The following is a 22,560-nucleotide window of genomic DNA, read 5'->3' as shown; positions in this document are numbered from 1 at the left end:
CTTGATATATGATATTTTAGGAATAGTTGGGAAAAAGGCTTATTTGCTTTCTTGGCGAGAGTTAGTTGAGAAGATTGATACCAGCCTCATATCTGTCTATTGAAGACAAAGTGACAGCCAGGAGACATTTAGCTCAGCTTAGCATAAGACTTGAACCTGGTGGAAACAGCTAGGTTGGCTCTGTTCAAAGGTTAAAAATCTATTTTGAACCTTTAAAGATAACTAATTGACAAGTTATTTCTCATTTGTTTAAACCATCCAAAAATCGAAGTATAAAAATGATAAGTTGTGGTTTAAGGGGGGGGTTATGTGTTGGACTTTGACTTCCTGGAAGTCACCAGCCCCAGCCAAGAAATAGTCCAAGATAAGTGAGCTTTAGATATATTTACCCTTTACCCGGCAGGCAGATTTTTTTTTACCTTTGGATAGAGCCAGGTTAGCAGTTTCTGTGTTTCCCCACTCTTTGCTCAAGCTAAGCTAACATTCTGATGCTAGCTTCATATTTAATGGACAGATTTGACAGTGGTTACATTCTGTTCATTACCTCTCGGCAAGAAACCAAATGCGTATTCAATGTGTTTCCCAAAATGTCTGACTATTCCTTTAAAGCAAGTAAAACTGGAAATTTTGCTGAATGATGGCCACTGTAGCCACACACTGAAGTTACAGGATAATGTTAATGGTAAAATGTTGGGTGCAGTAGCACAAGTAGAGAAGAGTTACCTAAAGTTTGCTTACATGAGCTATCATGAGATACTGTACCATAAGGTGCTGGTCATATCAGACCAAGCGAGGCTGTAGCAGCAAAACCCTGAGTGTATTAAGGTGTTTAAGAGTGTGCCAACAAATTCGACTTTTCATTTGTATGCAGAAAAATTTGTTATTTCGTCTTTCAAAAGTTACATATTCTCGCTTTAACATCTGATCTTGGCCATAGAGAGTGCGACTGCTCTTCAGTCATTGCACCAATTACCTGCGGTTTGGTTCTCATGGGATGAATTATTCACGGCAATAGAGATCCCAACCAGGAACAACACCATTGTCACTGTGGATAAAAAACAAAACAAAAAACAAAGCACTGTCACTTCACTTCAACCGAAAGGAGGATGAAACCCTGTAATTCTTCACAAATTCCACTAGAAGGCGCCAAAGCACTATGAAATGCATCTGTAGCCCAGTGAGGCGCACAGAGGGCAGAGTTGGGAGCCCAGCTTTGATGAGGCCTGAGAGTGATGTCTGTATGTCTCTCTGCTGAGCAGTTGAAGTCCGTGTGGGAAATCCTTGCCAGCCTTGTCCTGTCTGGCTGACTTGAAAGAGTAGCAGCCTATCAAATAACCTAATATTCAGGCATCGAACCCAAGAGGAGGCTTCGACCCACGGGTGACACTCGGCATATCCCCTGTGGACCCTCGTTGATTTAACAGTGGAGTGGAGCCCAAGAAGTATTTGTGAAAAGCCATCTCATTTTGCTGTGGAGTCTCTGATGTACAGGACCGCGCACCCTGACAACGCATCCCGCTCAGTGACACTAAGACGTGCACACTGATGCTCACCTGTTTTTAAATACAGTGGACAATATGACTGTGATTGTTTTTTCAGCGGAATATTGATATTGATAAACAGGCTTAAACAGAGTGTTGTGTAAATATTAACATGTATATAGGTTATACTGTGGCTTAATGAAGAAGACCAGATGGTGTTTTCCTTTTACTGCAGCTTCTTCCCTTTTCTCCCGCCTCTCCCTCTTTCTCTCCCTCTGCAGTGAACCACCATTTTATTCTAAACCCCATTCTGACTCTTCCCTTTTACTTCATTTGAGGGAGCTATCAGTGATTTATTTGGGGTACAGATCTGAGAGCGTCTTTCCAAAAGGAAAATTATGTCAACTTCCTCTCAACTTCACCAGAATTAAATAAATTCTGACACATTATCCTTGTGTCTTATTATTTCAAAAAAGTAGCAGCCAGTTTCTCCACACTCACATTATTATCACATATTTCCTCTTTTCTCCCCCGTCCTCCAAATGGGAGGGTAGGAAATCACAGAATAAATTGGGCAAACAGGGCAGATCTGCCTAAATGGCTTTGATGTAATAAATGAGAGAAGCAAGAATCGAGTGTCCTAATTTATCCTCTGTTCTAAGTCCTCTCCTCGTTATAGAGGCCACAAGACTGGATGGAATAATTCATTGTGTCAATTTAGTACTTCTAGAATTGGGTCATCTAGGGGCCTAATTTGTGATGTTTGAGAGAATTTCTTGCACATAACCCTCGAGGGTTTCACATAACTCTATCTCCCAAAGCTTTTGTGGAAAACGGAGCTATATAATAATGCTCTAACAATGTGCTCAAAACAAAATTTATGTTGAAACTTATAATGTATTATAAAGACAACAAATTAGGGGCTCTGTGTTTTGCACATTGTAGAGTCGGGGCGGCTGTGGTAGAGGTAGAGCGGGTCGTCCACTAACCAGAAGGTCCGTGATTCGATCCCCGGCTCCTCTAGTCCGCATGTTGAAGTGTCCTTGGGCAAGATACTGAACCCCAAATTGCCCCCAATGTATCATCGGAGTGTGTGTGTGTGTGCGTGCGTGTGTGCGTAGAAAGCGCAGTATGTATAGAAAAGAGCACTGTATGAATGTGTGTGTGAATGTAGTGTTAAGCACTTTGAGTGGTTGAAAAGACTAGAAAAGGGGTATATAAGAGCAGTCCATTTACAGCCTCTCGCTGTAAAAGGGTATTATCAGGGTGGCACTGGCTGAAAAAAGCTCCTTTTATTTCATTTATTTCATATTCAAAGTCCAATCTGATGTCTATTTTTCAACCAAATAATCGTTATACATACAAATCAAATACTGCTTACACCCATTGGATGTCCCAGAATCATAGCTGTGTGTAAAATACAGCACACACACACACACACACACACACACACACACACACACACACACACACACACACACACACACACACACACACACACACACACACACACACACACAGCCTTTTCTTGATTTACATGTATGCATGCCTGCACATACACCCCACAGCCAAGGGCTATGTGTTGCATATGTGCCACACTCTGGTGGAGGAGCCAATTCTCTCCCGAATGTTAACAAGATGACAGCATCGGCACCTGTTCCCCACTCTAACCCACTGGGCAAGTCGTATTCACTCACACAGACCCATCCTACAGCTCTATGCCACAAGGCATGCTGTGCGCGTGGGTCACTGCGCAGGCCACTGCCTATCTGTCATCTCCTGGCAACTACAGTATATACAGTACACAATATGTCTAGGAAATGAAAAAAATAGAATTGTAATGTAAAAACATGTCAAATGTGCTCTAATAAATTAAGAAAAAAAGATATCACAGAACTATATTAAATGTTTCCCTGTGCCACACTGAAGAGAAAAGAGGAACTGGTAAAAAGAAAAATATAATAGTATTGAGTCCGATCTGTTGATAACGTATTGCAGTGTGGCCCTCTGGCCAACAGAGGGAATTGGTAACACAACTCAAGTGTCTGCTAAGAAGAGCGAGAAATAGCAGACATCTTATTGCATTGGAAGGCAAGACACTACACTGTAATCATTACCAGTGTGGTCCCTTATTAATTTATCTATTTATAGAGGTCGCATGTTATACATTTTTTCAAAAATGAGACCACAGAGAAACAAGAGTGTCTGTGTTGCTGACAAAAGCATTTGGTAACAAATTCATGGCAGTTGTTTGTCATATTTATTTTTTGAAAAGTATAAATTTATGTTCATGAAAGTTGTCATGACTCATTATGACACATTATTCATTCCACTTATTATACACTATTTATACATCTTAATTATCATACGAGAGAATCTGACCCTCATATGAAATAGGATTTGCTGGAGAAACCTCTTTTAAACAAGGAAAAGATGTTTTGGTATAATTGATCTTGCCATCCCCACCAGCTATTGCATCATTCATTCCAGATCCCTGCTTTTCATCCTGTTTGATGAAACACTAACAACTGTGTGCTTACTTCAACCTCGAGCACCTTCTTGACATAAATGTTCCCAGTGAATGATTTTATACCGCATCACTTGATTTAGGAGTGAAGAAGCAAGTCACCCTCATCCATGCACGACGCCATGCTGACATTCAGAACGCATAACACGCTGGTTGAACCTTGAGGGTAATGTTTTTGGCACTAATATCCATTATTCGACATCGATCTGCTTTGTTCACAAGCACAAAAGCAGAGATGATCAAGTTCAGCACATGACTGTGTATTTAATGTTAGACAGCTATAGAAACATAAAACTCTCAGTGAAAATAGAAGAAACTCAGTGAGATATACTGTACATCTCTCAAATCCCAAGACTCATAGCACCCTAAAATGAATCTGTTCTGCTTCACTTTAACCTCTCCCTCACCTTGGCTCTCACACGAAAACCTGAAAACGAGCCTCAAAGAAAACTGACATCAGAAAACAAATACCAACTTCAGATATGTGTCTTTTAGTTGTGGAAAATCCGCACCATGTCCATTCACCTTTACCATTAATTCAAACCAAACTGTGTAGGGGAAGGTGATTTCCAACCAGAAACATAAAAACGTGCCCAGATGTGACCAGAAAGCAGATTTTCCTCCGCAAGAACCTAAACATCAGTTGTATTAAACAGCACAAACATGTTCCTCTGCAAACATTGGTGCAAAGTTTTGACTCCCTGCTTACATCCTTACCTAAGTTAAAAACCTCATGTAAATACTAAATTACATGCACTTCACTGAGTACAAAATAAGCAATAAGTACAGCTTTAAAGCAATTTCAGACCTCTTAAATGTCTTATTAGATGTTAATAGATTGACTGGTAGTTGCTGCTCAGAATTATTAAGATGGCATTTTCATTTTTAACCTTAAAAACTACCTATCTACATTTACCTCTTAAATACAGCAATGAAGACGCATCCACTACAAATGCTAGTATGTAGCTGAATTTGTCACAAGCTAACAGGCTACGGGGCATTAGATCTACTGTACTGGATGACATTTATGAGGTTTGCTGTGTGTATCCTGTTGGGAAATCATGGAGATAATCGACTGTATTCTATGATAAACATATTCATCCTTAATTTGGTGCTATGGATCCTCTTCCTAACAGATTAAGCACTTGATTTGGAACAAAAAAAAAAAACCTGAGTACTTCATTGTAGAGCACAGACACTGATGGACTCAAAAGATTCGAGGAGATACTGTCGTATTTGACTGCTAAAGCTAATCATGTTAGGCCAGGGTCAACACAGTGTACATTAAAACTGTACAACTCATACATGTTTTTTTCTTCCTCATTCTGTGGTGTCTAATCTGCAAACCTGTTTCCACTTCATGTACTTTTAGTATACAGTATGTACTGCCATAGGGCACTGGTTTAATACAACACTATTAATTTCAGGCTTATATTAGCGGGCAATATATTTCATAACCAGGAACCTCAGCGAGTAGCTTGCTCAGCAATCCAGGAAAAAGCATGGAAAAACCAATGACACTATGTTTACACCTTTATAAAGGCACTGCAATGAGGTGCCAATCGGAACCAGCTGGCAACCATTATGGTTTTTATAGGTAGTCTTAAAATCTATAAATTAGAGACAAAAAAATTTCTCAAAAAAGTCAAAACACAGCCATATGTATGATTTACGTTGTTACTATTTAAATGGCACCAGGACTAACCCAGTCTGTTGCTTTCATGGTATATGTATATGTGCTCTGTTGATGCGTCATTTCATAAAAATAAAAAAAAAAGGAAAAAATCAAGCTCAGCCCTAAATAACCACCATTTCAAATGTGCTCTTAAATTGCTGATCCATATTAGGGGTATGGTGCATGTAGCATATCCCAGCATGCACTGGCCTGAGGACAACGTGTTAGCAGATATAATGTTTACCATGTTCACAATTTCCTTTTAGCGTGTCTGCAATCAGTCGAATGGCTATTGAGATATTTCAGTCTGGACCAAAGTGGTGGACCTATCCCATGAACATGCCACAATTCTTCCATTACATAGCTACGGGGATATGACATATGGCATGTAATCAAATAGGAGCTTCACTGACCTGACCCTGCTGAAAGCTTACTTCAGTGGAAATGACCGCCGAATTGAAAAATGCATGATTTATAAATTATTCAGCATGTTCCATCATGTTTCCTCACTGTGTACTCAAGCATTCATGGATATTTGCCAGATATAATGCTAATTGAAATATGATTTCTGATCTGGAACAATAGGAGGTATGATGCTAGGTATGTTTGACTACAAATTTATAAACATCAGTGAGACACAAAGAATACTGTTAAAAATATGGATAGCATTTATACTGCAGGATAGCATTTTGCTTTATAATAGGGATGAAGAATGCTCTGTTTATAGGGTTATCTCAAACAATATAAATAGATATCAAATATAAATATACCACAATAATAGTGGTATCCAATCATGCCTCAGCTTCTTCATAGATTGATATAGCCTCAAAGACAAATTCAAATTTTGTGCTTGGCACAGAATAGATGGCGTGTCTTGTACACAGAAAGATATCTTTTTCTTGTTTCCAAGGAGAGGAGGAACAGAGACACAGCGAAAAAAAGAATACCGGAAAGTCACCGCTTCCATTGTCAAATGCCAAGGAAAAGGATGTAAAGATTCTGGGTTCAGAGATAAGAGCCATAATGGACGACATCCTTAGTACACAGAGGCTGTAAAAAGGATGAAGCTATACTGTCTGGTAAGTCAATTCTATATCTACAAATGCAGTGTGCTGTATTTCACATATGAGAGAGGATTTTCTGTCTTTCATAAATACACCTTTTAGAGAATTTACAAACATTATACCCAACACTGGGAATGCTACCGTATCTGTATATCAGCTTTTCAACCATTTTTATGTGTCTCTGATCACTGTCTGCTGCATAGTTAAGGTCAAAAGAATCAATCTGAATAATTTATTTGAAATCCAATTAGTCTCATCTAGAAAGGAGACACTGTAATTATGGGATTACTCCAAGTAATGGATTGAATTTCCATTGATTCCCTGAAACAGAATTGACCTGGTCTGTGGTCAGATGGATTGATAAAATACTTACACTTTCAAGCAAAGCCAGTGTGACCTAGTATCAGTTGACCTGTCAGTCCACAGCATCCATGCGATCCCAATTCCTTTCTTGATTGGATTTATAGGGCTTTTCTACCCTCAGCCCTTCTCCTATTCACATCCTCTCTGAGGTATCGATAATAGTACTGGACGAAGAGATGACTGAGGTTGGTAGCGGTGACTAAGGTCGTTTTGAGGTGTGTCAGAGCTTCAGATTGGGATCAAGGCACAGAGGATCATAAGAACCTGCAAAAATAAAGCAAAAGACATTAGTTCAAACAAACCCAAAAGCTCTTCTACATATTATATTGATAAGCACTAACAGAGGCAGATCTTCCATGACTCACTGTTTGAGGCTGACGCCAAAAAACAACAACCTTGAAACGCACGAATACACAACAAAAGATAAGTGAAATGAGTGGGAGTTTGCATTTCTGCACAGTATGTCTGAGAGAATGACTGTGCAATGCATTTAATCAACTAGGTTTGTGTGTTGATGTGCAGCCATTTCTACTGTACATGCCCGATGTTTGTTTACTGCTTGGTTCTCTCCTCTGCGAGAACCTCTGCTCCAGCTTATCGAAAGCCACTGTTGCGAAGCAGAAACATTAACAAGCTCTTTATCTCCAACCATGAAAATCTAATTTGCCCCCAATTAGTCTTCCCGAACAGTGTTTGTAGTATACATTAGGTGTGTTTGCACACCATGCATACATTACTTCCAACAAAAATAATTATAGGTAACAATCCTCCTTCTAAAAACAGCAAACATGAAAGTTTTTTTTCACAAACAGTGTTTCCCCATTAACGTTACCAACACACACGGCCCTAAATCTGTCCATGAATGTGACTCTAAAACAAAAAACATCATATAAACTATGTTAGAATTAATTCCGCACTATTTACATAAAGACATGACTGTGATGCTATTCTATCGCCTGGCTTGAGTCTGAGAACGAAAGCATGCCCCTTTTGCCCACTCACTCCCGCTCTCCCAGAGCCCCACTGCCCACAGGTGTGGGACACAAAGCCATATTGTTAACACTTGGCTGCTGTGATGCAGCTGAGCAGAAAGCAGAGGAGAGGAGGGGAATTAGTCAGTAGACCCAGCTGGATGAGCCCACTCAGTCTGAGCTGTGGTGAGGAAAATGAATGAACAAGGTATGGACCCCCACCACCCCCCGCCCCCACCAAGCACACCCCGTCCTGTAGGAGCAGAGCTCAACTTTTCCAAATATTGCAAAGTCTTTGGCATTTGAACATAAACATGTTTGCCGTAAAAAGCAGCCCCTTTAACCTGAGAACTGTAAGCCTGGTCAAAAGATCCTTCATAAATGAGGCTTTAAAATGTGCTCCGGTGGTTTAGTATTGCACTTCCTTGAAGTTGGGTGACTTTTGAGAGACAAGCTGCAGTTATTTTTTCCATTGCTAGAAACAAAAGCCAGGCTTTGAGCCAGACAAGATTTTGTTATCACTAAAGGTAGCAAACCTTAGTTAATATTTTTGAAACAGCACACATCTATGGTTCACATTTTGATGTGATAGCCATTGCTGATTGCCTGCTATGTTACGGTAATCAGCTCATGAAGTCATAGGGCTTTTAAACCTGTTGCATTTCCTCCTTTAAGCTTGATTTGAGGACCTTTATTAATGTTTTAATATACTGTGTTTAGCATCATTTTATTTTATTTTTTTTAAGTCCAGTTGTGAGTCTGTCAATAATCACTAAACTGCAAGGATTCAGGAAATGTATGATTTACCCACACTATCCAATTGTGTGGGGTGATTTTGGTCCTCCAATGTGAAGAACATTCAATCTCTATTATACAGGGTTAGCCTTCTAATGGCCAGTTCAAGCCAGCAGTCATTCTGTGGTGATAAGCAAAATTAAAAACAAAATTAAGTGAAGTGCACCTTCAAGGTAATTTGTCTCTAACATGGTACCCGTGGCTCCATTTTCTCAGATTCAAGCAGCAGAATATTTAAGTTACTCTCCAGTGCATTTATTCTATACGTGGCTGTGGTATATGTGGTACGAGAAGGTCAAGCTAAAAATATACACTGAGAAAAAACTGTCACTACACAGCTCATGTGACCTTTGACCTGGCCCACACACATAAATCTTGTTACTGAATCTGTCAATCTAAGATTAATCACAGTGGAACTGGGCAGAGATGGAAATACTAGCGGTGTTCTCTGGATCTGAGCGTGTTTTAGCTCCCAGAGGGGAACTCTCTGCTATTTTACGCACTGTGGCTCTTATTTAAAAGAGCAAGTTGTTATACAGTGGGTTTAAGAAAAGTTTAGTTACGAAGCAGTGGTACAAAGATGTTAATAATAAATAAAACCGGTAATGTGCTTTACTGAGCTAATAATACGCTTTGAAGAACTAGGCTAGGCTTTGTGCAGTGATAATATATTATTATTAATGTTAAAAAGCTTGCGCTAAATGATAATGGGTATAAAAAAATGATTAAATATGTATAAGTTATGTATAAGTTATTCATACGGTTTTTCACTTCCCTAAAAGTCCTGTGGGAGACTTTTATGAAACCATCTTCATCTTTTCACACAGAGTATTGTTCCCCTTTCAGCCCTGCACATTCAGTCCAAAGAAGAAGGAGACACGCTCACGGCATACGATTACTGCAGGCACAAGAACTTCCTTTTTGTGCCACTCTGCCCATTGACTAAGAGGGGAAACATGCAGATCATTAAAGTTTTATGGGAGTGCAGTCATCACCCAGCACTCTTTGGTTCAATCATTAATTCATACCAATACAGGCAACACTTAGCTACACTGTAGCTAAGCATGGCTATTTCTCTTGATTGCGTAGTAAGGAATTAAATGTCACTTAAATACACTAAAACTATTATAATTATTATTTTAATTGGGATTTGCATTGTTAAAAAAATCTATGAAAATCTATGCAAAAATCCGATGGGTGCTTTTCACAAACCCCACATGTTCAGTGAGCTCAATGAATCTAACGTTAGCTATTCATGCTATTCACACGATGCTTTCCTCGACACTTAAATCCAGTTTTGATGATTTCCTCCCCAGAGGCTCACGTGGTTCCCTGAGATGATGAATCCACGGTTTCATATATAATGGGGCAAAGTAGATCCTCAGAGAGCAGAGATGCATGCAGTAACCGTTCACGAAGCTCGGTGTAGAGAGCAAGCTGAGCAAGTCGGTCAGGTGTGAAAATTAAATTTCACACAAGACAAAAAGCCGCTTTCTACAGCATGAGATAAAGACATACCGTGCCGAAAAGGGGAAATCAGGTCTGTCTTTTACAAAAGATAACACCAGACATTTCTAACTTAGTGCTCATGTTAAGCTCAGCCAGTTGGGGTTTGACCTCATATGACTTCCTCCCCACATGGATCCTGAAACTAACTGACTTGTCTACTGAGCATGTCAGGGCCTGAGCCTCAAACACCGGTGCATTGAAATGCGTTGCTACTGCTGAGGGAAATAGCTGAGTAATATTATTGTTATGCTTTCATATCAGAAGATGAGCAGAGTAGTGTCCAGCCTCAAGTTTAAGGACTCTCAAAATGACACTTCTGAGGGCACAGTATAGGTGAAACCGGGGGCAAGAGATAATTAGCATTACAGCTTCACCACTCATTCGACTGGAGCTCAACCAAGGGTGACAAGTTTTCTCCTCTCATTAGAGTCCAGCATAAGTGGCATAATCCGTGAGAACAGTGAAACGCACAAACACAGCCGATGCAGCTCAGTCATAACCACTACATACTTGAATACAGTATATGATATAAAGACACAGCTAGGTGCAATATCTTAAACAACCGTATGGCTTCAGCGTGACCCGACAAACTGTCCGTTCTAATTAATATATAGTCCTGCTCAGTTTTGCTTTCTGCAGCTGCTTTCTGTGACTGCTTCGCCCTGAGTGTCTCTTGAAACAGCCCTTGGTGTTTAAAAGCAGTAGCTCTCATTGAAATGAACAATAAAGTCAGAGGTTGATGCGAGCAATAAACTTTTCAAAATTGGGTCGTGATGGTGCAGTGGACGGTTCTTTATTAAAATATCAGATGTAGTGCGTAAAGATTATAACAGAGCAGAGCATCCCTGGCCTACATCCAGCTGCAAATAAATGGAACACATCCAAAACAATTTATCATAATCAAGACTGCAAAAACAACAACAACAAAATTCCAAACAATAAAAAAAAAACTGTAGTGTTTCATGATGTTAAGAGATCTTTCTCATCTATTTCTTTCATGCATGCAGACAATCCATAGACTCGAATATAATCCCTGTCTGCCAGGTCATACCTCTTATTTCAATGAGAATCAGTAGAAATGGCGACAGACATGGAAGGCAACAGTAACAAAAGTCAGACAATTCAGATCAGCGAATTTTGAAAGGTAATTACCCAGGCACCTAATGAAACAAGTGTATGGCTAAATTAACCTCTGATTATCCTGCATGACTAAATGTACCAGCCATGATTAAAAAGTGTAATCAAGATAATAAAATGTTCAAATATAAATCAGATTGGATAAAAGACTTGCTTTTCCCACAATGCACAAATCTTCTCAGGCTTAAATATCTCTGCATGAAGCATAAACACAAACCTAATCTTTGCAAAAATCTATAAAACAAATCTATATAGCTCCAATAAAAATAGGGAGAGGTGTCACAAAACTTTTTTTAATACAAAACTCCGGGATGGAAAAAATGGATTCCAGTGCCCCTGACAACTTGGAAATTAAGATGCTGCAGTTGAGAAGACATTATCAGACTCACACTGATCTATACATAAAATGTCCCACAGAGCAGGGTCTTAGTTGTTGGTTACCTTCCACACCCTCATCTCCCCCCTTTGCTCTTTCTCCATTCATCTTTCAACCCAGATGTTCAACACCAATTTCATACCTGAAGTAATGCATTAGGTTTCATGGTCGTCATCTGATAGAGCATCTGTGGCAACCTCTGAATTATCCCTCAGGTAGATGGGTATAATTTTAAGCAAACAGTACGAGTGTATATATATATATTAATAATCAGAGAAGTCATGGTGACCCAACGATGACTTTCTACAAGGACTGTTGTCATATCAGCACCCTGCATTCATATGTCAAAGTTTAAATAAACTGCCCTTCCTGTTTTACACTTATACAGTGGCCAGTACTCACAGCGCTGCAAAAGCGGTTAAACAAGGCCAGTGTGCACGCATTTACTATAATCAGCAGCATTCTCACCTTAGGATATTGAAAAGTCATCATTGGGAAATTAATCTTGGTATTAGCTTGTGTCTAACAATAGCTCATATATTCCCAAGGTGAGAAAGATGTGGGCTATGTAGCCCAATGTTCAGACCCCAGATGAGGAATCTGAGGTAATTCTAAAATTAACACCAGCTCCTATTAGGGCCATTTAATCAGACAGGGAGCCGAAGGTTACGTTGCTGTGAATGAGGCTATGTTGAATGAGGGACATTTATAATTCATGTACGAACACTTGACATATCCATCAGCTTTCCCACATTGCAATGGTTATGACAGAGTATCATCTCGTCGTCACGTTATTATCGTCCTAAGATCAGAGTCTTCGCTAACCAATTACAGCTGTGAAAATGAATTTGCCTTACATCCTCCTGACTGTGTCTCGTTCGCTCACTTGGCCCCAGACGGTCAGTATTCGCCACCGGTGCCGCCGTGAAAATGGTGCAAACTGAGAAAGAAAATGCGTGGAAAGGAAGTGTGATTCGAGAGCGTTGCGTTAATTTTGAACCCCCCCCCCAAAAAACCAAACACTGAAATAAAGTGAGGTTGAAATCAACCGAAGTGGCACATGCAAGCGCGTCCGAGCCCGGATGGTGCGTAAAGCTTCAGCAGAGCGTCCAGCCGGATTGTTGAGTGTGCAGCCCACAGGCCGGTCTACTACACGTATACTACGTGTGCTCGCCCCCCTTTGCGTCTTCCGTCTAGACCAGTGAGGATGCTGCATTAGGCCAACCATTAAAATCCGGCCGGAATGTCATGTCATTGATTTCTCAGATGACTCGACGGTCAATGTTAAAGTAATGATCGATGATAGTGGGGGGGGGTAATCAAGTGGGGCATCCTGGTGGTCGCCGGGCGTGCGGATTTGCTCCACTAACCCATATTTACTGTAGTCCACGTTGCCTATGTTCAGGAGTGGGCAGCGTGGACGGAATAGAGATATCGGGTCCAGATCCCCGTGGGCCTGCATTCCCACGGTGGAAATTTTGTTGTGGCGAAGGCATTTTCTGCTTCTAGCGGAAAGGCAGTGAGGTCTGATTAGAAGAGCGACGCCTGGAGCCTAATACGTCAAAAGCTAGACTGGTTTCAAAAAGCGGGGCCGGGTAAATAACCGACATCGGGCTGTCGGTGTTTACGCTGAAATGCGCGGACTGAGGAGCGGCCCGGCCGGCTTGCAGCGCCGTCATTCACGCATCCTACCGTGGTACGCGGCGATGACCTCGCCTCGCGCGGCGCAGCGGCCGGTGATGTCGGCTCGTGTCTTTTTTCTTTTTTTTTCCTGCACGGTCCGACGCCGGCGTCCTCTCGTAAGTCCTTCGGAGAATAGGACGAAACACGCGAAGTTGTCGACTCGTCTGGCCGGAGCCGAAGAACGCGCTTAGGCTCCCCCGATGCTCGCGTCTCCGGCAGGTCTCTCCGAGGATGCGCTTCCCCTGACTGCCTGCGCTGAGCCGTGTTATGGCAGCCGGAGTGGAGACTGGAGACCCTCCCCCCGGGGCGCAGAGCGGCGTGTCAGGTGGACGCTCAGCATCCTTCACATTCCCGCATCACTGGATGATAAAGGGCAGGCCCGTGCGTAACACGGAAGGCTCAGTGGGTTCTTGATTTCTCTTCCCTGTGGTGTTTTTTTTACGGTTGACATTTTAGCACGGTGACGTTTGTTCAATACATTAAGAAAAGGCTTGAGGCGGTAACATTCCTTTACTGTTCCTCTGGGGTTTAACATGACGAATTCACATCGACCTTATCAACCTTTGTTTTTGTTTTGTTTTTTTCATCGCACATGGTGTCACAGTACAAACTTGCATGTTCGTTTTTGACGAACAGACTTGTTTCTGTATTATAGTATTTTTTTTTTTTTTTTCTATTAGCCATAGTCGGCCAAGAGCTCCATAGGTAGGCAAAACATTTCAGTTCAATTCATTAAAAAAAAAAAGGGTAAACGGTGCAGTTCAGAGTGCTTTGGATCGGTACATCCAAAAAAAAAAAAATCCGGACAACATTTACAGACAAATAAGAAGTGGCCAAATGTTTGAACACGTTTAGACCATACAGCTGAGTGGAGCCATCTGCTGGCAATGAACCTGAATGAACCTGTCATGCTGCCTTCATGTGCTCACAAAAAAAATTGTAAATATGGGCAAACAGTGAAATAATGTTTTGATTTTATATATTAGTACAAAGGGAATATAATATTGATAGTTCAAAGAAAATTGTACAATGTATTATAAGGCCTAAGTGTAAGTTTGGCAGGGTATGTTAACATATTTGCTCTGTTCAGTTTTGAATTTTGTTTTTAGTTTTTTAATCATATGAAATGAATATTATATGAATCATCCCCAGTGTGCATACAGTACATGTCTTCACTCTGATGCTGCTGCGGCCGCTGCTGCTGCTCAGACAACGTGTACAATCACATTCTGTTGCCATCTAATACTTGTGTACAGCAAGTGGCATTTGCACGTCTGACTCACGAGTCAGAAATATGAGTTTTCAAGAAAGGAATGAGGGCAGTTTTGTTAAAGGGCAGCTATGTGAAAGCTTCTCTGTTCCCAGGAGGTGCGCCCATACAGGCAGATCTCAACTCTGCACTGGCTGTTGAATATCACAAGGAATACATTTTTTGGCATCATTTATCACAGTTAGAAAATGTGATAAATGTGCTGCGTATACAGTACGTGGGGTAATCCTCCGTGGCTTTTATTGACTTTTCAAAGGCATGAAAACAAATCATTCAGTATAACTGGGATATTTTTGCTGACCTCTTGTGGAAGCTACACTGAGTTAATGGGCCAATTCAATCTTGAGGCAAAATAAATACTGCCAAATAAATAAATTCAAGAGGTGAGACGCATAATTTACAAATGATTATGTAATGTCTCTGTAAGGTCTGAGTTGAGAGATTCATTCATTTAAATGGCGTATTAAAATTGTGTTAATACATTTTTTTTTTTTAAATGTGGGGGATTATATAATTATAAGTGATAAATCAATAACACATCAATGATCACTGAATGATTTATTGTGCTCATATTACAACAACTCTCCCAAGTGGCAAAATCCCAGGCACATTTACTTGGATTGAGACTATTAACAGTAAAGGAGTTTGAATTTTCTTTTAAGGTGGCCCAGAGCTTGGGCCAAGTGAACAGAGGTATTTTGCGTAGGACAACTGGCACAGACAAAAAAGCCCTGTATAAAACTGAAAGCACAGCAGAGCCTTTCAAATGAAATGGGTAATCATAACAACATCTCTGAGATTCTTTGGGAACCGAGAGCACAGAATGCGCAGAGCAAGAGGAAAAAATAGACTTTATATGTGTCTGTTCTAGAGAGTTATCACTGAAATCACTGTCATTGAGTGTATGAATATGAGAATCTGGCATTTGACTCAGATGACTCTGTACGGGTCAGCCAATATGTGGTTACTGAACATACCGTACGATTCTACAAGACGTAACCTCACCATCACTTTGTCACGGTCGACGGAATTTTCCCATGCACTGAAGCAGTCTCGCGCTTGTACAGTCAGAGATGGTCAAATATTTGCGTTAGAAATGAAAGTACATTGTAGCCCTGTTTTGTGACTCCATAACATGCGGTGTGTCAGGTGAACAGAAAAAGAATGCCTCTCTAAAAAATTGCAATCATGGAACATGACCTCTGTTTAACAGCCTGCGATGATTATAGCAGAGTTTCTAGTGCATTTATTGCTTCACTTCATCAGTGGCTGCGAGCTACCCGCTAACACCCGGCCACATGTACTGGCATGTTTTCAGTTTGAACATAGACTCCAGTCATATGTATTGTACCTTTGAAATCATTTAAAGTGAGCATTTCTAGGATCACTTTTCTGCATGAATATTCATTTTAAAGTAGCGTGTTTGGGTGTGCGACATATCCACAGTTTGCTTTTGTGTTCACTTTTCTTTGCAGCGTGTTTTCCATTGAACTTGTAGCACCGGCAGCACACACCACATTTCAGGTGGGGGCAGTGTTGCTCTATAAGTAGTTCTTAAACCTCTTCTAATGCTGAACACTGCTAAGTGATTCATAAAGTTTCTTATGTGCATGTGCAACAATGACCCAATCGCTTACCTAATTTACTTCATCTTAAAATTGAATTATTTTAGCCTCACTCTATATTGAACTCAAAAGAGATCCAACCATAATGCTCTGCTCTAATTAACCAAACTGCATTGTGAGTGAATCATGTGCATTGCTCGCCCAGCTGAAGTTAATTGCCATGGAAGAAACACTTAAGCCTGCTAAAAAAAGAAAAGAAATGATCTCTTAAATACAGCGTCTGCACAGAGCATCTTTGTCCTTTTCAGTATTGCAACATCCATTGTATTGTCCTTGTTTGAGGTTTTAATCTTAATCAGTGCTTTGTGCGACATACAAAGATTACAAATTGACATAAGGCCTTGGTTTATTAATATTGGACCTGATCCTTAGCCACTAAATAAATTTTTTTTAAAACCCAGATAATATTAAAACTTGCTGGCTTCACAATGAAAAAGCACTGATGCTTTTAGCGAAGGGCATCACTTGGATGGACATTAAGGCACTATATTGTAGGTACATTCACTTCCTCAAAGCTCAGGAGACCTTTAGGGAGAAAAATGTTTTCCACCTGCATGTCAAATAGACTTCTGTCCTGAAAAACGTACCAATCTGACCTTCAACACTTCATTGTATCCCATCTGAGAGAGGGAATTCTTCAAGTGGGTTTTAGCACTTAATAAAACAGTTTCTGTGCCCCCCCCCCCCCTCATATTTAATACAATACATTGGTTGACTACACTGATATGATTTATTAATGCTTACCACAGAGCAGAAATATCCTGTCTGCAACCAATGACAAACCCTAACTACACATCTTAAGCTTGCCCTTGTACTCGAAGCATCCACAGCTTGGCACTAGTGGGTATATTTTTCACAAATAGGCCATGATGACAAGTTGTTCACTAGTGACCGCTGGCAGTGATATAAATTTTTCTTTCTGTCCTGCCTGTTGGCTCTTGTGCTATACCAAGAGGAAAGGCGCTGCTGTGAGCTTTATGACAAAATGCTTTATCCCCCATTAACCTTCACAGAGTGGGTATCAGGAAAGGATTTCAGGTGGCATAAAGACTGCTGTCAATAGGCAGGTGTGTCAAGGTGTGTGAGCTCAAAGAAGGCGATGGGCAAGCATGAGGTACACCCTCCGTCCTTCATTTCTCCTCTTTCTTTTGGGGTCATTCCCTTGCGGGGCTCTGACAGCATCCACTGATAAGAAAATGATTAAGTATCATCGACTCGACCACAAACCAATTCACATTCCTGGTTGCTCTGCAGACTACAAAAAAGCTGTGTCAGAAGCTTTTCTTTCTAATCAGGAAGTTCCAGACCTTTTTGATTACTCTTCATATAAGCCATATACTGTATGTGTAAGTCTGCCTGACTTACAGCCTGAAATCCATTTACAGACCATTGTGTTTCTGAATATGCCACATGTTAGAAATCCCAGACACGGAGGAGGGTGAATACTGACTCAGGATCAAAAAACTCAATGAGAAGAAGTCCGGCTGAACCCTTCTCTGTATCTGAAATGGATCAGTCTGAGTTGACATACTGTAAAACACCAATTCAGTGGAAACATGTGGACATATGCGCACTTATACATACTGTATGTACAAAGGCTGATTTATAACTACAGGGATCAGCAATCAGCTATGAAATTCCCCCCATGATGCATCCAGGCACCCATGAAAAAGGAAATGACAGTCGATGGGGAACAATCTGCCTCCTCATCAGGGCTCTTCATTAAAGTCAAGCACTGTCCATTAGCCCCTGTAATACTCCTCACCCAGTGCCACACACGACCTTGAGGTGTAACAGTACACACTGTTTTAACAGCTCCTGAGTTCTCACAGACATATAGTAAATGTCAGAGGCACTTCGGCTGCTCTCTTTCATGGTTGGAAAAGTTGTGTTGAAACAGGATTTAAAGAGTTTTCTTGACTCTAGAATTCCTTGCAGAGTCGTCAGTTTCATTAAAGCCCATCATAACCAGTAATTTAACTTGTCCTCAGGATGCTGTCACACAGTGTGACTTTTTTTCTACCACAGAATGTGATCATTCCTTGCTCACCATAGTAGCTGCTTAATTGAGCTGGATGCACGTCAATGATTTCACTTAGAGGGAATCATCAAGATTCAGACAAGCACCTGGTCTTTTATGTGCCCATAGAAGGCTGGCAGGAAAAACGATTACCGACCTCATTTGTTCTCTATAGACAGTTGTGACCTTTCCAATTGGCACATCTTCTTAAGAATATGACAGCTTTTCTTTCCCAAAACCAGGAGTGATCTTGCATTTAATATGCACATAAATTGCATTCTCGCCGATTGGGGAGCTTGGCGTGAGAACATACTGTACAGTCAGTATGGCAGTGCTTTTCGACGCTGAAGGAGTCTGTTGTCAGTGGAAGTTTATGATGGTTCCATTCAAGCTCATCTTCAAGCTCCATTCTCACAGTTCTCTGAAAAAAAAGGCTCCTTCTAACAAATGATTTACAAAGATGCCTAAGCATATGCTGGAATATGACTTAATCTAATGTCCAATGTGGTGAATAAATAATAATAAAAGTCATGTAATATTAACACTAGATTGTTTTTTTTTTTTTCATTAACACAGATGCATGTAGAAGAATGAATAAACTGTGGCCATACCCAGTAATATTATGGATGAGCGACATATACGCCTTTATGTGGCATTAATATGGAATATGCCATGACAACAGCATTCAAAAAGACAAAAGTCTTCCTCTAGAGCATCTAGAGATAGGATTGCTGGACCTTTAAACATCAACATCAACACCTGATCATAATCACATACTGTAAGAAATACAAGACATTAAGAAAAAATACACACATGGGAGATACACAGCAAAGCACAGCTTTTACAGTCCATACCAATAAAATCCCCAGTCTCTGTTTGTTCAGTGTTGTTAGATCATATCAGACATGTTTCTGCTGAGGGATTGGGGATAGAAGCACAAAGATTGACAAAATCCTTGTTTACTTGAATGGACTACCTTTCAGTGGAACTGTTAGGATCCGGACTCAGTTTCAAGTTTATTGTCATATTCTTGATAACAATGCAAACATCATTACCAGTAATGAAATTCTTGGTCTCATAGCCAACCCAGCTTTACATATTAGGTAAAATAATGGCATAGTAAGTGAATAAAATAAACAGTATTTAAACAGTAATCATAAAAGTCTTAAGTACAAAGAAGCAGTGTAGTGTAAATAATATAAAAGGTATTTACCTAAAGAAAAATAAAAGATAATAAAAACAATAATTCTAGTGATAGAAATTAATGTGGCTAGTGTAAACAATTTAAGCAGTAGTTTTTCTTAAGGGTCCAATCATTGTGGTACTGTAGTATGTGTGTAAGGTGCGTGTGCAAGTGTAAAAACGAAAAGCTCAAATACTGAGTGGATGTTTGATTTGGAACTGGTATTTTCTTCAACAGGAGCCACAGGATTTACAGTAAATTCTATTGTTGTACTTGATAAGTGCTGCTTTACAGTGCAAGTCCGCTTCCGTCATGTTTATCAAATATGTAACAGTATGAATGCTGTAGATCCATTTATTTTCTAGTGTATGTTGTCACAGAATCCCAGTAAATTTGCTCTTTTTCTTCATTTATTTAAGCTTATTGTCTTGGTTTACATATGAATTGCATCGTTCAGGCCTTTTTAGTATCGAAAACATTAATTGGGAAACTGAAAATGCAACTGTGAAAAAAAATCAAATATTATTATTAGCTTTAATTAAAAAAAATGTACAATTTGTCAAACCTTAATTTTGTCTTAGAAAACTGTGAAAGGCAGTGCTACAGCCAGGAAAATGTGGTGTGATGTTGACCTACAGAGCACAGCTGACAACTCCAATTACAAGCGTGATGCAAACGCAGACTTGATGAAATGCTTTCTGGTTTTTGTATGGCGCAAAAGGGAAGAATTCAATTTGAGTAGGTTACAGAGAGGGATTCATCTTCTGACTGCAAAGAGACAGAGAAAGGGCAGAGAGGAATACATTCCGGGCACTTCTCTCTCGCTGTGGGAGTGTTGTGCTTTTTGTTGTTTGCCTCTGTTTGTTGTGCCGTGCGGGTCGATCATTGTCTGCTACTTTACTGTCCGTGGAGGCCATCTCTTATGATGAGATTGCACAGACTTTATCTAAAATGCCCACACATACTCTCATACACAAAGACAGGAATGCCCACACGTACACATACTGTGCATTGCAAAAGACAGAAAAATTATTTCATAGACATACACATGAATACCTACAAAAACAAGCACACCGTGTTTGCACACCTCCCTTTCTTGCTCCCTCTATCGCTCACGCTTTTGCACCGCTGCTTCTGCTTCAAGGTTTAAGCCAAAGGCCTTTTAAGTCATTTTTATCCAGGGGCTCCTCTGTCCATCACTGCTTTAATATCTTCAATAGGACCGGAGCCCAGTCTAAACCTGGGCCTTAGTAATGATGACCACAGGCACAGCAACCATCTGTAATGTGTCCGCTGCTCCCTTCAGGGAGCTGGAGAAGGATATGCTGTCACTCTAGCAGGGGAAACATCTGTTCCCATTAAATTACTGTGGCCCTGCCATGCAAGCTATCTCTACTGCACTCCATTTTACTGCCTGAGTCCTGTGCCTGTCGACAGGGGGATAAAACAAGATTAGTTAAATGACTGGGAACTGGGGTAGTAGTAAGGGAGGAACAGAGGGGTAGGGGATAGAAAGAGAGGGGGGTGTCTCTTCTCTTGTCGTCTGCTCTCTTACCAATTAGGAACTGGGGACTGTCCTCGAGTGAAGCGAAAGAGGGACATAATCACCTCATCCATCAGCTAACTTGTCACCGCACGACTTAACCCATTACATGAGTAAAACTTTGAGTAGCCTGTGAGAAGAAGCTTGTCCACAATGAAGATCTCTCAGCTTTTGAGATTTTGCAATGACTGTGTGCATAGACAATGTTCTGACATTTATTTTACAAATTCTGCACTACTGCTCAGGGTCAGAACTTGCAAAGGAGTTATGTAGAATGAATGCATCGTGCAGTGGAAAAGATAAACATTTGCAGCTAAACATATGACATATAACCATCACCTGCAACATCCCGTATTATCTGCGTGTAAATGAAAAAGCTGTTTCAAGTCCACTTTTGTTCTCTTTCTTTCAAAGGACACATAAATAAACAAAGTGCAGTTTCATTTGGACAGTTTGTTCAGTCAGCACGAATTAAATATAGCAGAGGAAGGGTTGTGTGTGTGTGTGTGTTCATGTGATACATGCTCTTTCTTGACTCTAACATCACATTTCACTGTAGATTTTCTACTCTGAAAAGTAGAAAAAAAGGCAGAACAAGCTTGATAGTTATGCTTCTCTATCAAATGCTGCTTGAAGTGAAGCAGGGTAGAATGTCTTTTATATTATGTAAACCTCTATCCTGTTTCTTCATACAATATGCATTCATTCTGTATTTAAAAAATATGATGTGAGCTAAATTAAAGGCTGCTGTGGGCTACTAATATGACATGCCAGCTCAAAACCCTTAAACAGACATATATACTGTCAAAAGAGAGAATTAGCCACAGGAAAAGTGCCACTGTGTTTGTTACACTTTCTGAACTACATGAAGTATGACCACATTGCTGCTGAAATGCATTGCAAACCACAAGTCACAGCATCAACTATCACTGAGGTTTGTTTAAATTTTAAAAGACACATGAGATTCCTTCCTCATGCCGCTTGAAAATAGAACACTTTTCTTTTTTTCCCACATTATGCTGCAATAATGAGACAGGTGATTCACAGCCCAGCATTATGCAAAATGACATGTTATTAAAATTAAAATGAGAGTTGGTGACAGATGAGGCTTTGAATTCTGGTTTGCAATGAGCCTCAGCTGCAAATCACTGCATGTACAGTCATTCCGTCGTAGCTTGGAGTGCAGGTGAGAGAGATGTGTGTGTGAACAGGATGGGGTAAGGAATACAGGGCAAGCCAGGTAAGAAGAGAAGAAGACCATTGGCTGAGAGAAAACCCTGCTGAAAGTCATGACAAAGTGAGGCGGCAAAGACAAGGCTAAAAATAGAGATCCTCAAA

General features: G+C 40.4%; 1 protein-coding gene across 3 annotated transcripts in view; it reads right to left on the bottom strand.

Moving 5' to 3' along the window:
• LOC120796424 (receptor-type tyrosine-protein phosphatase epsilon-like) overlaps window positions 1–22,560 on the bottom strand; it is a 44,983-nt gene that overhangs the window by 9,361 nt on the left and 13,062 nt on the right. For all 3 annotated transcript variants that reach the window (XM_040139254.1, XM_040139255.1, XM_040139256.1), the window contains exons 2-3: window positions 7,121–7,374; window positions 974–1,045 (exon numbers count right to left, since the gene is read on the bottom strand). In XM_040139254.1, coding sequence (XP_039995188.1) covers window positions 974–1,040 — 67 coding nt within the window. In that variant the 5' untranslated portion in view covers window positions 1,041–1,045; window positions 7,121–7,374. The remainder of the gene's footprint in view (window positions 1–973; window positions 1,046–7,120; window positions 7,375–22,560) is intronic.

Source organism: Xiphias gladius, chromosome 11 (assembly GCF_016859285.1).
Source record: "Xiphias gladius isolate SHS-SW01 ecotype Sanya breed wild chromosome 11, ASM1685928v1, whole genome shotgun sequence".
NCBI classification, from domain to species: Eukaryota; Metazoa; Chordata; class Actinopteri; order Istiophoriformes; family Xiphiidae; genus Xiphias; species Xiphias gladius.
Note: the sequence above shows the minus strand (reverse complement) of the source record. Positions and strands in the feature narration are given on the sequence as shown.